The sequence below is a fragment of the Salmo trutta genome, chromosome 16 (genome assembly GCF_901001165.1).
Source record: "Salmo trutta chromosome 16, fSalTru1.1, whole genome shotgun sequence".
Lineage (NCBI taxonomy): Eukaryota > Metazoa > Chordata > Actinopteri > Salmoniformes > Salmonidae > Salmo > Salmo trutta.
The window spans coordinates 39,972,133-39,987,107 of record NC_042972.1 but is presented as its reverse complement, the minus strand read 5'-3'; the positions used below and the strand labels follow the sequence as shown (position 1 = coordinate 39,987,107).

Here is a 14,975-nt window from a genome sequence, read left to right as displayed (position 1 = left end):
CTAGTGCCAGCATGGGTGTCAGACTCACTGTATACAGTCAGTTTGAGTGTATAATGTATATTTCCATTCATATTTGTTGGTTTGTACTTGTTTGTCAATATTAGTGTCTGTGTTGTTCATATGAACGTAGTCCTATGTAAGGTCTAGTAGTTATCATTGTGTCTTATCTGTGCCCGTCTCTGCAGGTGTTGAAAATCAGCCCTCTGGGCCACAGGAAGAGGATCATAGCGTCTCTGGCAGAGCGGCCCTATGAGGAGGCCCCGACCAAATCACAGATCTCTCACCGTCTCTCACAGATCAGGGTTAGTAAGAGTCCTCAGTGTCTTAAATTTAAACAATAATCCCAGCTAGCACATTTGGTTCCTTGGAAGTTGTGGGAACGTACGTTTTTGGTTTCCCACTGGATCTGGAAACGAAGCCATACGTTTCCTGACTGGTTAAAGGGAAGTGAACATTTATTTTTAGGTTGCAGGGAGGTTCAATGAACGTTTTAATCTGGTTCCTTGAAAGTTTTTCTGGGAAGTTTTATTAAAGCTCTGAGAACTAAAATTATTATTTTTAGTTTTTATAATAACTTCCTTAAAACTACTACTGAATGTTTCAATAAGACTTTTAATAACACTGTTAGCTTATTTTGTATTAACTTTTTAAAAATCCAAGTACAGATAGAAATGAATTTCCTTAGGCATTAATCATGCAAACATATTTCTTTTGAATTGTGACACAGCATCAGTGAGCTTCAAACCTATAATCTTCTGCTCTCTATGCATGGGATTAGTCCACTGCACCACCAGGATGGAGCTAGCATGCCATGTTTTATTACATATACAAAGCTGTTCCTTTTAGTGTATTAAAACAGACCCCTTTTCTAAGGAAACAAGCACTCATTAAGATGAGGTGTGTCCAATTAGTTGTCGAGGCCGTACACCTGAACACAGTTAACACGATAGAGAATAGAGAGAGTTTGTTGATGCTGAGAACAGAATCGGTGGAGGCTGCTGAAGGGAGGACGACTCATAATGATAATTGTTTGCGTTCTGAGAATGGAATGTATGTTTTTAATAACATTCTTAGAATGTTCTCTGAATGTTACTAAAGTTTTATTGTGGTTTTTATGGAAAGTTTTCATAATGTTCTCGGAACAGTTGGAGAACATGACTTTAAATAGAACCATGTGGAAACCTGTAAGAAACGTTATGCTGAATTACTGAAATTCTCACAGAAGAATGTTGTTTCTTAATGTTCTCTGAACTATATTTAAACATTCCTAATGTCAAACCAGTTGGAGAACATTCCTAGAACATTACCAATAAATTGAAGCTGCAATATGTAACTTTTTGGGTGACCCGACAATATCCATATCGAAATGTGAGTTATAGATCTGTCATTCTCATTGAAAGCAAGTTTAAAAATCAGTAGATCTGTTCTATGTGTGCTATTTCTAATCCTCCCGTTTTTAAGTTTAGTTTTTGCGTCTTCTACTTTAGGTTCCGTACACCAGCTTCAAACAGCTGAAAATACAATATTTCTGATTATGGATATATTACAGCACTTTAGATGGTACAATGATTTTCTCACTATACTATTTTCTCACTATGTTTGTCACATAAACTGAAATTAGGCGAATTATTTGAATTTTAGCAACCATGAAATGTCGGAGCAATTAAATGTAACCATGTTTGAATTTTTAGGAAACGTTCTGTTAAAACCTGTTGAGGCCAGGGGGCAGGATCTTATCCCGGTATTGGGATTCATTGTCATGTGACCATGGCGGGGAATTCAAAACTGCAAGAGTAATCATTTCAAATAATCAAATGATCAACTATTTTCCTCCATTTGAAAGATATATCTCCTAAATCTAACCACGCTGTCCGATTTTCAGAGGCTTTACGGAGAATGCATAAAGTTAGGTTATGTGAGGAGAGTACATTGACAATAGCTGCGTGTAATGTTTAGCCAATTTCAAAGAAGGGCATCAACAGACAGAAAACTAGCTAGAATTATGCACTTACCTTTGACAATCTGCATCAGATGACACTCATAGGACATTATGTTAGACAATACATGCATTTTTAGTTCCATCAAGTTCATATTTATATCCAAAAACAGCATTTACAGTCACGGTGAAATTCAGAATTTTTTTCGGCTCGAATGCTCCCAGTGAATCCAGCATTACAAATCACGGAATTACTATTCGAAAACATTGGTAAATTATAATATTGTCATTCAAAGAATAATATATTATCATCTCGTAATTGCTACCGAATGGCCAGATCTCAAAATAACTTTACTGGGAAATCACATTTTGCTATAAACTGGGTACTATGCTAACAACATAAGCTAAGCTATAAGCTAAGCTAAGCTAAACCGTTAGCATTAGCATCATCTAATATCGATAATAACATTCAAAATATCCACTTACCTTTGATTATCTCCATCAGAAGGCGCTGCCAGCGATCCCAGGTCCAGAACAAATGTGGTTTCTTTTGATAAAGTTCATAATTTATGTCCAAATAGTTAGCGTTCAGTAGGCTCCCACAAAATGAGGTGGGCAGTGTAAAGTCACGCCGAAAAGCTAAAAAAAAACTAGTAAATAATCTATTTATGTTTGTTCAAACATGTCAAACGTTGTTTAGCATTAATCTTTTGGTCCATTTTTAACGTGAAACATCAGTAAACATCAGTAATATTTTCACACAACCTATCAAGTGTCTAGAATAAACGATAATGACAAAGGCACTCTTCTCAGATTCATGCGCAGGCGCAAAAAATGAAGTGATGACGTGTCAACTTGTAAGCTTTCTAATTCGGTCTGTATTCATGACAGATGCTTCCAACAACTTTCTAAAGATCGTTGACATCTAGTGGAAGCAGTAGGAGTTGCGAACTGAATCCTTTCTCACTGTGGTATCTTTAAAACAATGACACTAAATAGTACAGTCACAAAATTCTCATTTTTTTAAATCTATTTTTCACAGGTTTTTGCCTGCAATATGAGTTTTGTTATACTTACAGACACCATTCAAACTGTTTTAGAAAATTCAGAGTGTTTTCTATCCGAATGTGTTAATAATATGCATATCCTAGCTTCTGAGTTGGTGTAGGAGGCAGTTAAAAATGGGCACATATTTTTTTCAAAATTCTCAATACTGCCCCCGTGGCCCGTAGAGGTTAATGAAATACAAAGAAAATATATATTTTTTTGTCAAGTTCCTTAAATGTGCTGAGAATGTTTCAAAGCCAAGCAACTATCCTGCACCATTCTCAGAAAGTTGTGGGAAGGTAGTATGCAAAATAACCATAGAACAATCAAGCTCTAAGAAACATGGTTCTCAGAACATTATGTGCTAGCTGGGATCTCATTTGTACTATATGCCACTACATAATGCTCTACTATCTTATTGAAATCTGTATTGTGTCACTATGTTTTCTTATCTTTCACATCCAATCAGTCATCAATCTGATCAATCAATCTGTATGTGGCAGTTTCAGGACCTGTTGTCCCAGACAGGGACCTCTCCTCTGAGTCAGATGGACCCTTCCACCAGTCGCTCCATGGATATGCTCCTGCCCTTGGGAGAGGCAGGCAGGAGGAGGAGAGCCATGGACCAGGACTGTAGCGTGTCCCTGCGCTCCTACAGCGAGAGACCCCGCTCCCACGTTAGTCCTCCTGCCAAAACGCTGTCTTTACCTGTACCTCATGAAGTAACAGAAATACAGTATGTGTCTCTGTGGTGTGCTTGGGATAATCATGTTATTAAGAGAGCTATCTGCTGCTGGGGTGATCTGAAACAGAAGCTGTTATGTGTTTAACAGATTATTGAAGTCATTCCATGCTTGTATTAAATATGCACTGAGTATATAACACATTAAGAACACCTGCTCTTTCCATGACATACACTGACCAGGTGAATCCAGGTGAAAGCTATGATCCCTTATTGATGTCACTTGTTAAATCCACTTAAATCAGTGTAGATGAAGAGGAGGAGACGGGTTAAAGAAGGATTTTTAAGCCTTGAGACATTTGAGACATGGATAGTGCATGTGTGCCATTCAGAGGGTGAATGGACAAGACAAAACACGTGAGTGCCTTTGAACGGGGTATGGTAGTAAGTACCATGCGCACCAGTTTGTGTCAAGAACTGCAAAGCTGCTGGGTTGTTCACACTCAACAGTTTCCTTTGTGTATCAAGAATGGTCCACCATCCAAAGGACATCCAGACAACTTTTGATCAGTCAAAGTGTTACAGCATCTTTTTAGTTTTAGAATCCTGTAATATTTTGTGACTAAATGTTCTGCTATAAAATCTTTGTACACTACAGCATCAATCCATGTCTATCTGTCTTTCTAGGACAGGCAGAGTGACCGACACAGGGAACCCCGTTTGACCCTCCGGCCGCCGAGCCAGTCTGCCACGTACACCACGGTCTCTGCTTGGCATCACCAGCCTGAGAAACTTATCTTAGAGTCTTGTGGGTATGAGGCCAGTGTAAGTCATGTCAATGGTCAATCTCCTGTCGTATTGTGTCAATGGAAGTCCCCTTGAATCTCGGCCACTAGAAAAGTCCTCAATCCGTGTTTGATAGTCGCTTGATGTATCAAGAATTGATAGTTCCCACTGGGCACAAACTGGTGGAATCAACGTTGTTTCCACGTCATTTCATTGAACCAACTTGGAATATACATTGAATTGACGTCTGTACCCACTGAGTTCAGAGGTACTAGGTTGTTTTGTTGCTTCTTTTCCAGTATATGGGATCAATGATTATCAGGGATCTAAGGGGGATTGAGTCCACTCAAGAAGCCTGTGCTAAAATTAGGGTAAGTCTCACTGTCATACTACAGATCAATATTCAATCACTCTATTCTAGCACTCCATATTAATATGGATCCCCTCGCCATTTTCTTTCTATTTGTAGAAGTCAAAGGACCATTCGAAAAAGGGTCCTGTTGTCATCCTCTCCATCACTTATAAAGGGGTCAAGTTCATTGATGCCGCTACTAAGGTAATGGGAGCCTGTTGGCAATGAGAGATGCATGATGAGCTCAACTGCATTATTTTTCTCTCTCGCGTTCTCATATTATTTCCCCTACAATAAAGATAGCACTGTTGGTTCGGATGAAGTCAGCGGTTGTTACTGGTCGATGGTTTTGTTCCTGTTGCTCCTCAGTTCCAACCTGTTCTTTTGTCCTCTCACCAGACAATAGTAGCCGAGCATGAGATCAGGAACATCTCCTGTGCGGCCCAGGACCCTGATGACCTCTGCACCTTCGCCTACATCACCAAGGATAGTAAGAGTGACCACCACTTCTGCCATGTCTTCAGCACTGTGGAAGTGGTGAGGAACACAATGATGACACCAGCCCAAACCCCTCAATCAATCATTCCATAAGACTATGCCAAAATACAATCACCCAATTCCCACCTTCTAAAGTACTCTGATTTGTATTATTTTGTTTCTAAATGCCATATCATAAAAGAATCTTGAACGGAAAAACTTTATTGACAAAACTGCATGCAGCTTCTTGATAAATTAAATTGCCTTAATGTCTTGATTAAGGTAATGCACCTGCTGTCATGGAAGTAACATAATATCTTGATTAGTCTCTTTTATAAGCCATGTGCCTGGCACATGACACAGCTACATCTTGATTATCTAATTAAATATTTGATTAACATAGTTCCACTGCTAATATTGACAACTCAATGATAAAAATGCAGATTGTGCCTCATTCAAAGTAGCTGTCAGTCACTACTGCAACTGTCTCTTCATTCTTTACTCTCTCCCTCGGTACAGACTCAGACCTATGAGATCATCCTGACACTGGGACAGGCATTTGAGGTGGCCTATCAGCTGGCTCTCCAGACCAAGGCCAGGCAGTATGTCCCAGTCCCCCCATCGTCTCTGGGGTCAGAGGTCATTGAGACCAAATCCAGCCGACCCACGTCACAACAATGGAGCAGCATGAGGAGATCAACAGTGAGTACCACACACTGACCACAAACAAAAAATGTACATGTAGCTGTGTGTGTGTTTCTAAATTATATGCATACTGTGTTTGTGTATGCAGTATGTACAGGTAACTGTCAAAATAAAGGAAACACCAACATAAAATGTCTTAATAGGGCGTTGGGCCACCACGATCCACCAGAACTGCTTTAATGCTGCTTGGCATAGATTCTATAAGTGTCTGGAAGTGTATTGGAGGGATACGACACCATTCTTCCACAAGAAATTCCATCATTTGGTGTTTTGTTGATGGTGGTGGAAAACGCTGTCTCAGGCACCGCTCCAGAATCTCCCATAAGTGTTCAATTGGATTGACTGAGATGCGTGCGCGTGCACATATATATATATATATATATATATATATACACACACACACACACACACACACACACACACACACACACACACACACTTTAAACCTCTTATGCTCTTTTAAGACCTCTTTCAAAGTCACTGTGATCTCTTCTTCCAGCCATGGTAGCCAAAATAATGGGCAACTGGGCATTTTTATACATGACACTAAGCATGATGGGATGTTAATTGCTTAACTATCTCAGGAACCACACCTGTGTGGAAGCATCTGCTTTCAATATACTTTGTATCCCTCATTTACTCAAGTGTTTTCTTTATTTTGTTCCGTTACGTATGTATGTGTACATGCGTAGGCATGTATGCATAAATATGCACAATCAGATAACACACAGTCCTCGTGACCAAACATTCCTCCTGATTTTAAACCACTGATCACACTATAAAAAAAAGGAAGATTTGTAGTGCGATGAAAGTGGTGACTCATTACTTTGCTACCAATCTCACCTCCCCGACTCTGAGTCACTCAGATCGGAGTAGAATTTCCTGCAGCCATACAGTATGCGAAACTTGATGAATGAATAGTCTTATTTTTTGCTAACAGGCAGGATACGTATGATATAATCTGGAAATAAAGAGAGAGAGGGAGAACTGTGCATCTCTCTGCTGGTCGCCCGGCCCCTCCACTGATTCACAGTATATTGATTGAGAATGTTACATAAATGTTTAGGTATGCCCTGGGCCATGTATGGATGTATTGGCCTTTCAGGACCCTGAATAATGAACACTCAGTGATCACAGTCACCTGAGAAAGCTGGACCGTCTGGATCGTGCATGCACACTGCTCAACATGTTTATGCATCCACGCAAATCACTATGCTTTATTATCTGCTATAAAACATAATATATTATGAGGTAATCAGTTCGCTGCATAATGCACAGGGTTGGTAGTATTTATTATCTAGTTTTAGGCAGTGGAATTCTAGGAACATCTAAAACAAGAGAACTCCATTTGAAGCTTTTAATGTAGATTAATTTCACAATTTTGAGATGACCTGTCCTTTTTTCCGATGTACTTTCATTCTTGCCAGGTATGCACTATTTTGGTCTAATGTACACTACCGTTCAAAAGTTTGGGGTCAATTAGAAATGTCAATGTTTTTTAGAAAGAAAAGCAATTTTTTTGTCCAATAAAATAACATCAAATTGATCAGAAATACAGTGTAGACATTGTTAATGTTCTAAATGACTATTGTAGCTGGAAACTGCAGATTCTTTATGGAATATCTACATAGGCGTACAGAGGCCCATTATCAGCAACCATCACTCCTGTGTTCCAATGGCACGTTGTGTTAGCTAATCCAAGTTTATCATTTTAAAAGGCTAATTGATCATTAGAAAACACTTTTGCAATTATGTTAGCACAGATGAAAACTGTTGTCCTGATTAAAGAAGCAAAAAAACTGGCCTTCTTTAGACTAGTTGAGTTTCTGGAGCATCAGCATTTGTGGGTTCGATTACAGGCTCAAAATGGCCAGAAACAAAGAACCTTCTTCTGAAACTCGTCAGTCTATTATTGTTCTGAGAAATGAAGGCTATTCCATGCGAGAAATTGCCAAGAAACAGAAGATCTCGCACAACGCTGTGTACTACTCCCTTCACAGAACAGCGCAAACTGGCTCTAACCAGAATAAAAAGAGGAGTGGGAGGCCCAGGTGCACAACTGAGCAAGAGGACATGGACATTAGAGTGAGTGTCTAGTTTGAGAAACAGACACCTCACAAGTCCTCAACTGGCAGCTTCATTAAATAGTATCCGCAAAACACCAGTCTCAACGTCAACAGTGAAGAGGCGACTCCGAGATGCTGGCCTTCTAGGCGGAGTTGCAAAGAAAAAAACGTATCTCAGACTGGCCAATCAGAAGAAAAGATTAAGATGGAAAAAGGCCAGCATCCTGGAGTTGCCTCTTCATTGTTGACGTTGTTAGCAGTTGATGTTATTCTTCAATAACATAAACTCCAAAGCAAATCAGGGGGAGAAAAATTGGTTTATTTGATAAGGACAAATCATAGATGTTATGCTGGGATGTAGATGTTCAGTCTCCCCTGTCCTCAGCTTTTCTCCACAGAACAAAGGAACAGGATGCCGTTTATAACCCCCCACCCTAGCCTGGGGTTGACCAATTAGAAGTCCTTGCAGTACAACTAGGCCAATGGCCAAATAACCAGTATCCTGCTCCAGACTCAATGTACAGAACGTAGCACACGTAGTTCTGAGTTCAGGAGTGACATTCCACAGATTCTAAACAGCTGTTGAACTGAAACCCAACTCGTACTTTCAATTCTCTATTGAGCATTAGTACTCTAGTTTTTAGTCCTCTCGTCCACTGCATTGTGTATTTATCTTAAAAATACTCTTATAAAGTTGAGACTGGTGTTTTGCAGGTACTATTTACTGAAGCTGCCAGTTGAGGACTTGTGAGGCGTCTGTTTCTCAAACGAGACATCCTAATGTACTTGTCCTCTTGCTCAGTTGTGCACCGGGGCCTCCCACTCTCTCTATTCTGGTTGGAGACAGTTTGCTCTGTTCTGTGAAGGGAGTAGTACACAGCGTTGCACGAGATCTTACATTTCTTGGCAATTTCTCGCACGGAATAGCCTTCATTTTTCAGAACAAGAATAGACTGACGAGTTTCAGAAGAAAGTTCTTTGTTTCTGGCCATTTTGAGGCTGTAATTGAACCCACAAATGTTGATGCTCCAGATTCTCAACTAGTCTAAAGAAGGCTAGTTTTATTGCTTATTTAATTTGCACAACAGTTTTCAGCTGTGCTATAATAATTGCAAAAGAGTTTTCTAATGAACAATTAGCCTTTTAAAATGATAAACTTGGATCAGCTAACACCATAGTGCCATTAGAACACTGGAGTGATGGTTGCTGATAACAGGCATCGGTATACCAATGTAGATACTCCATTACAATCAGCTGTTTCCAGTTACAATAGTCATATACAACATTAACAATGTCTACACTGTATTTCTGATCAATGTAATTGTCAGGGTTTTTAGCTGCTGGTCATTCGAGTCAAGTGCAGGAGAGCAGAGAATAGGTGATCAGGCGACTTTATTAGCCAAGAGCAACAAACAGACGGGCGCAAACAGCTACAACTCAAGCCAACCGGCAAAAGTGACAAGCGCAAAATACCATCAATAATATAACCATAAGGTTCACCAATAATTCCACAAATAGGGTACAGGCAATGCCCAGGGTGAAAAACCAGACTGGCGCGATACAACAAACACAAAACAACACAATTCCACACAAAGACATGGGGGGAACAGAGGAATATATATGTGCAGCGTGATTAGGGAATGTAAACCAGGTGTGCGGGGAACAAGACAAAACAAATGGAACAATGAAAAATGGAGCGGCGATGGCTAGAAGGCCGGTGACGTCGACCGCCGAACGTCGCCCGAACAAGGAGGGGAGCCGACTTTGGCGGAAGTCGTGACAGTAATGTTATTCTAATGAACAAAAAATGTGTTTTTCTTTCAAAAACAAGGATATTTCTAAGTGACCTCAAACTTTTGAACGGTAATGTAAATAGTGGCATAAATCACTGTGCAGTTGATCACTTTGTACTGTGCTGTACTGGATGTGTCTCGATACGGGAGGAGCCTGGCTAGTACAGTCCAGTCTAGTTGACAGATGTGATAAAGCCCTGCTATGCCAGCTGCTGTCAAGTATACATTCTTTTCTGAGATAAATCTTTATAACATTATTTGTCTACACCAGTAGGTTGTGATAAATTACCTAGGTTATTCACTTTTTATATCTTCCACCACTATGGTCAGTTCAGTGCCACTATAAATGCTCTGTCCTTCTATTTCCCTGTTTAACATTTCTTTGTTCTTGTCTTCTTGGTCCTCCTGTTTCCCAGGGTGCCCCTCTGCTAGAATGCCGCTGCTGTTACTGTCACACGTGTACTACCCACCGCCCCTCCTTCCTCCCGTTGCACTCTGTTAGCCCTGGAGTCCAGGTCCTGCTCTCTCCTCCTTTCCGCTATCCTTCATCATCCATCTGCTAACCTACCTGACGTACCTCTAACTCTGTCATCATTCCATGTCCACTTTTTGGTTTGCTTCCAGGCACTTCATCTAGCTACACAATACTTGCCCTTTTGATATGACATAGCCTACACTGAATTTCTGCCACATTCTCATAGTCATTCCATTTGAGCTGATTTAATATAAGAAGTTCTTTCTCAATATTCTTGCCTGAGGATAAGTAGGCTATACCTTAGCTTAGACTTAACCATCTATGGAAGATTCATGGCTTTGCAGTTCTGCTGCTAATGATCTAGTGCTTTAATTGCATAGCTGTGTGATCAGTATAAATAGCAACATGCTTGAGGTGGCCTATTGAGTCTTAGTCCTATATCACTAAGCTTTTGGATTCTGATGAGTTTTATATTGGACAGCTAGAATTGAATGATGGCCTTGTACACCCGAGTTTTGCATTGCCACAATGTTTTTAACTTGGGGTGTATCAGTGGTGTTTCATGTAATTAGACATACAGGACTACTAATTTAAATTAATTTATTCACATGGAACAGCTATAACGTGTGTATGGCTGTTCATGTGTTAACAGAGACTTTTGTTTGGGTGAGAGCATGTAACGAGCGCATGTTTGGATCCTTATGGTGTTTTGAAGTTTTCACTTAATTTAAAACCCAGATTAAGAGACAGATGGGACTGTGTGTGGTCTGTTAGGTCTCCAGCAGCCTGTTTTGCTATCAGACATCTCTATGTTGTGGATTGAGCCCTGGTGTCTGTGATTCTAATATCACTGGACTGTGCCTTTAATCCACTTGCACATGGGCTGAGGACTTGAGTGTGCAATGGCCTCCACCACTCCTGCAGTCTCACGCCCGTCTCTCGTCCCCCCTCCCCCCGGCAGATTGACCCTCTGGAGATGGACGCAGACATGCAATCCCTGGGCAGCGCCACCTGGCTCTTCAACCAGAGAGACTCCAACAAGCGCCCTGTCAGCACCAAGTACGAGACCACCATATTCTGAGGCTGCACCGACCTCACCCTGTCCTAGCACCCAGTTTGCCCCCTGACCTCCACTGCCCTCTCTCTCTGTCTCATGAGCCCTGTGCCTTCTCACTGTGATGGTAGCATCCCCCTGGGCTGCCCCCTCTCCTCTGCCCTGCCCTGCCCTGACCTACACAAACCTTGCACTGCTCTGACATCACACATCCCTGCAGCCCTCTCTCCTGTCCTGTTCTCACCCCTAGGCAGCCCGTTACCCTACTCCTCCTGACACTGCTGCAGCCGCTGATGGGGCCCCTTGACTTGTGGATGGACCTGGAGTGAACCTACAATGGCCCTGTTCTCTCAACCAAACTGCCTCCTCCTCCTCCTCCCCCCAACTACTCATCTGCATCCACCCCTATTACGTTTATTATCATTGAAGAGGTTGTGGCTTTTTTGTTCTCTTCCTGTCATGCTATTCTTTTCCAAGTGACTCCCTTCAGTCGAAACAATCCTGACTTTTTTTTCTGCTGAGCTACCTGTTGCATTTTTACCTGACAGTAACATGATTTGCATTGGCTGTACTGCCAATGTGAACAAGAAAATTGCAAACCTTCATAAGTTCCTCTTTTTATCTAATACCAAAGGAGTACTGCTCTTGGGCTATTATCCACAGTTTTGGTCCCATGCAGAGTGGAATAAAGAACATTATCATGTCCCAAACTCAGCCTATCCTTCCCAAACAACCTCCTCAGTCATAAACAATATTTTATCCCCTTCCCAAAGGGATTAACAATTTTTCTCATCTTTTTAATGCTGTTTATTTTTGTATTTCACTTTTTCCCCCTCAGGCAAGTTTAATATTTTTCTTTCCCCATCTGTAGCTTGTCCTGTCTTACCAGGCATCTACCACTGTGAGGCACTGTGAGGAGACATATCTAGCCTGGGATGCATGAAGGACAAAATCTATAAGACAAAAAACAATGAACAAACTTTTTTCTATGCATTTTTAATCGTACAATGATGGATCGTCAAGGAATCTTCCCTTTCCATTGATAATGGATAAAAAAACTGAACCTCAATTTCCTGTGTGATTCTGTGCACAAATGGACAGGAAAACTCTTCCATCGCTCTGCCAAGAACAGTAGTAGCCTTACTTCAATCTGGCAATCTATCAGTTTAAATCTAAATGTAATCAATTGAGCATCCTTGCCACCATCACACATTCTCCACACTTGCTGACTGCTGCACGCATCTTTCGTGGTTTAAAATACTTACAACACTTTTGAGTTGACAACACATGAACACTTTGGCTGAGCTGCAGTGAAGGTGTTGTAATGGTACAGGTTTGTCCAGATAATAATGTATATGATGCTCTGTAGCTCCACAATGTGCATGGTGCCTCACCAGTCCTTTTATTACCAAGAGAGACAGTTCGGCTCATCAGAGAACACTGTGTTAGAACATGGCACTATACCCTTTAAAACATTTTTGTTTGTTTCAAAATTATACAGTATGTATTTTGTTTAACCATTATTAAAAAGGAATGCTTTTAAAAAATAACTAGGCTTCCTGAAATGTATTTAGTGAGAGAAACCAAGGGAAATCGTAGCAACACCACAATGTATTGCCATAGTAAATACAAATTCATGACAAGTTGCCAAAACACCTCATGAAGGTACATTTGATGGCAATAATTTAATTTGCCAATTCATTGTGAAAGGTATAAGATATTCCCAATAACATTGCTTAAAAAAAAATGATATGAGGCAAGGCAGGTTGTGTTGCCGGACTCCTAGCATCTTGTCAACATTATGTGGGTTGCAATCCATGCCACTGATTCAGCATGAGGTAAAATGTGTCACTAGAAAATGAACAACAGTGCCAAGGATTCAGGCTTACTCATAGTTTGAACTTTAAATTTGAGGGATCCAAATATAATTAGATATGGTTTTATTATGCAAATTTACTTTGGGCTGAAAATATCTTTGAAACGGCATTCTTGTTTTTGCTTTCACTGTGACTAATACTGCAGGTCTACAGGAGCTATCTGTTAGTTCTATCTATTTGTGTTTTGCTCAACCTATTTTGTGTGCTGTGTTGCCTTGTGTTTGTGTCCTCCTGTGAGGATGGCCTGTTCTGTCTCTGTCCGCTGTCCTCATTCTGTGTCCCCTGCTGCAGGATATGTTATGTTTAGCCTCTCTCCAAATGACACAGGATGGCTGACAGGAGAATGAGTGTTAAGCCTTGACAGTCTCTGTGTGGTACTGTAGTTGTGTCTCATCATTGTTCTGTTCTGACTGATACTGTAGCTACCACTGATGCATGTGGCAGTATTTGTGTTTCGTCCTCTGATGCACTTGGCCCATTGAGGTGTACATATGTAGCAGTGTCTGTTTAGTTTTTTCTTATCGTTTGCCTTTTGTTTTACTTTATCCATTATTATAACACAAATACAGCACCTCATCTCATTTACATTCTCCAGCATTGTCATTTCTCGTGCACTAAGTATGTTCTTCCCTGTTATGTGTTGAAATCATGAAGACACATTCAACCTGCTCTGGTTTGGGTGCATATAAATGCCTTACATTTTAGAGAGCAGAAGCTATTTTAAGCAGACACAATGTGGTGGCATGATTTGGCTGTGCATGTTTCTGTCTTTTTTAACACCAGTGTTTTCCTTGTGTAGCTCACTCCAGCGTTCAAGTTTCCGGACACCAAGCTGTGAGTTGAAGTGGAGCAGCCAATGTGAGTGTCTGCGTGTGTGTAGACTAGAGACAGAGAGACAAACAGAGACACATGCAGCGGGTCTATGAATGACTGTTTGATAAGGTCTGCTGCCTTCTACAACCTCACCTGAATACAAAGTAACAGATAAAGGATAACCTTACACTAGCTGTCTGTCTCAACTGGGCATGGCCTGTCTCTCACTCCTATCTCGAGAAAGTTCAGTCTGAAATCTCCTCCCTGGCCTCACACTGACTGTCTTTACCTCCACTCCTTAATTCATGTAGGTACTGTAATCTACAGAATATAGACAATTAATGCTGGGTCAGTAATGACAATTTTTATTGATTTAGGTCTATTTGAGATAATCAGGTTGTTACTGTAAGGATCTAGGAGAGTCAACGAGAGTACATTCATCAAATGCAGCACTATTGTACCAGCATAAAGTGCTATGCCCATGTATTTGTGGACAGAGTATAGTTTGTCAATGATTATGTGATGTTTATTTATTCCAATTAAAAGCAAAATATACTTGAAATTAAATAGTACAATGGAAAATGTTATTCTTAAGGTATTTGTTTGTGTCTTAAGGCATATTCCTTGCATGAGAGTTTGATGGAGCTGGTAGACAATATATTCTATGAGAGTTAATCGCATCTCTTCGTCACAAAGACTAGCCCAGGGACTGGCAGAGGAGCGTACAAAGTCATATTCCCTGACTAGCAGACATTTAGAACAGAAAATATGATGGAAATAAACTGATGCATTTTTTAAATACATTATTTTCATATGGCTAACTAAGGTAGGCTAAAATACATTATTCAATGGAGAAACAACTGTTTCAAATTAGGTAGAAAATGCAACTTACAAACTCTGTACCCATGAAAA

At 40.5% G+C, this 14,975-nt stretch overlaps 1 protein-coding gene across 6 annotated transcripts in view; it reads left to right on the top strand.

The window, feature by feature from the left end:
* Positions 1–14,648, top strand: part of LOC115150751 (ankyrin repeat and SAM domain-containing protein 1A) — a 45,967-nt gene extending 31,319 nt beyond the window's left edge. For 3 of the 6 annotated variants that reach the window (XM_029694373.1, XM_029694372.1, XM_029694371.1), the window contains 10 exons: positions 186–302; positions 3,487–3,660; positions 4,353–4,490; positions 4,751–4,822; positions 4,921–5,007; positions 5,203–5,340; positions 5,800–5,982; positions 10,261–10,359; positions 11,281–11,378; positions 14,050–14,648. In XM_029694373.1, the coding sequence (XP_029550233.1) occupies positions 186–302; positions 3,487–3,660; positions 4,353–4,490; positions 4,751–4,822; positions 4,921–5,007; positions 5,203–5,340; positions 5,800–5,982; positions 10,261–10,359; positions 11,281–11,378; positions 14,050–14,176 (1,233 nt within the window). In that variant the 3' untranslated portion in view covers positions 14,177–14,648. The remainder of the gene's footprint in view (positions 1–185; positions 303–3,486; positions 3,661–4,352; positions 4,491–4,750; positions 4,823–4,920; positions 5,008–5,202; positions 5,341–5,799; positions 5,983–10,260; positions 10,360–11,280; positions 11,379–14,049) is intronic. The other 3 variants (XM_029694375.1, XM_029694374.1, XM_029694376.1) reach the window with 3 other exon arrangements.
* The last annotated feature ends 327 nt before the right edge of the window (positions 14,649–14,975 follow it).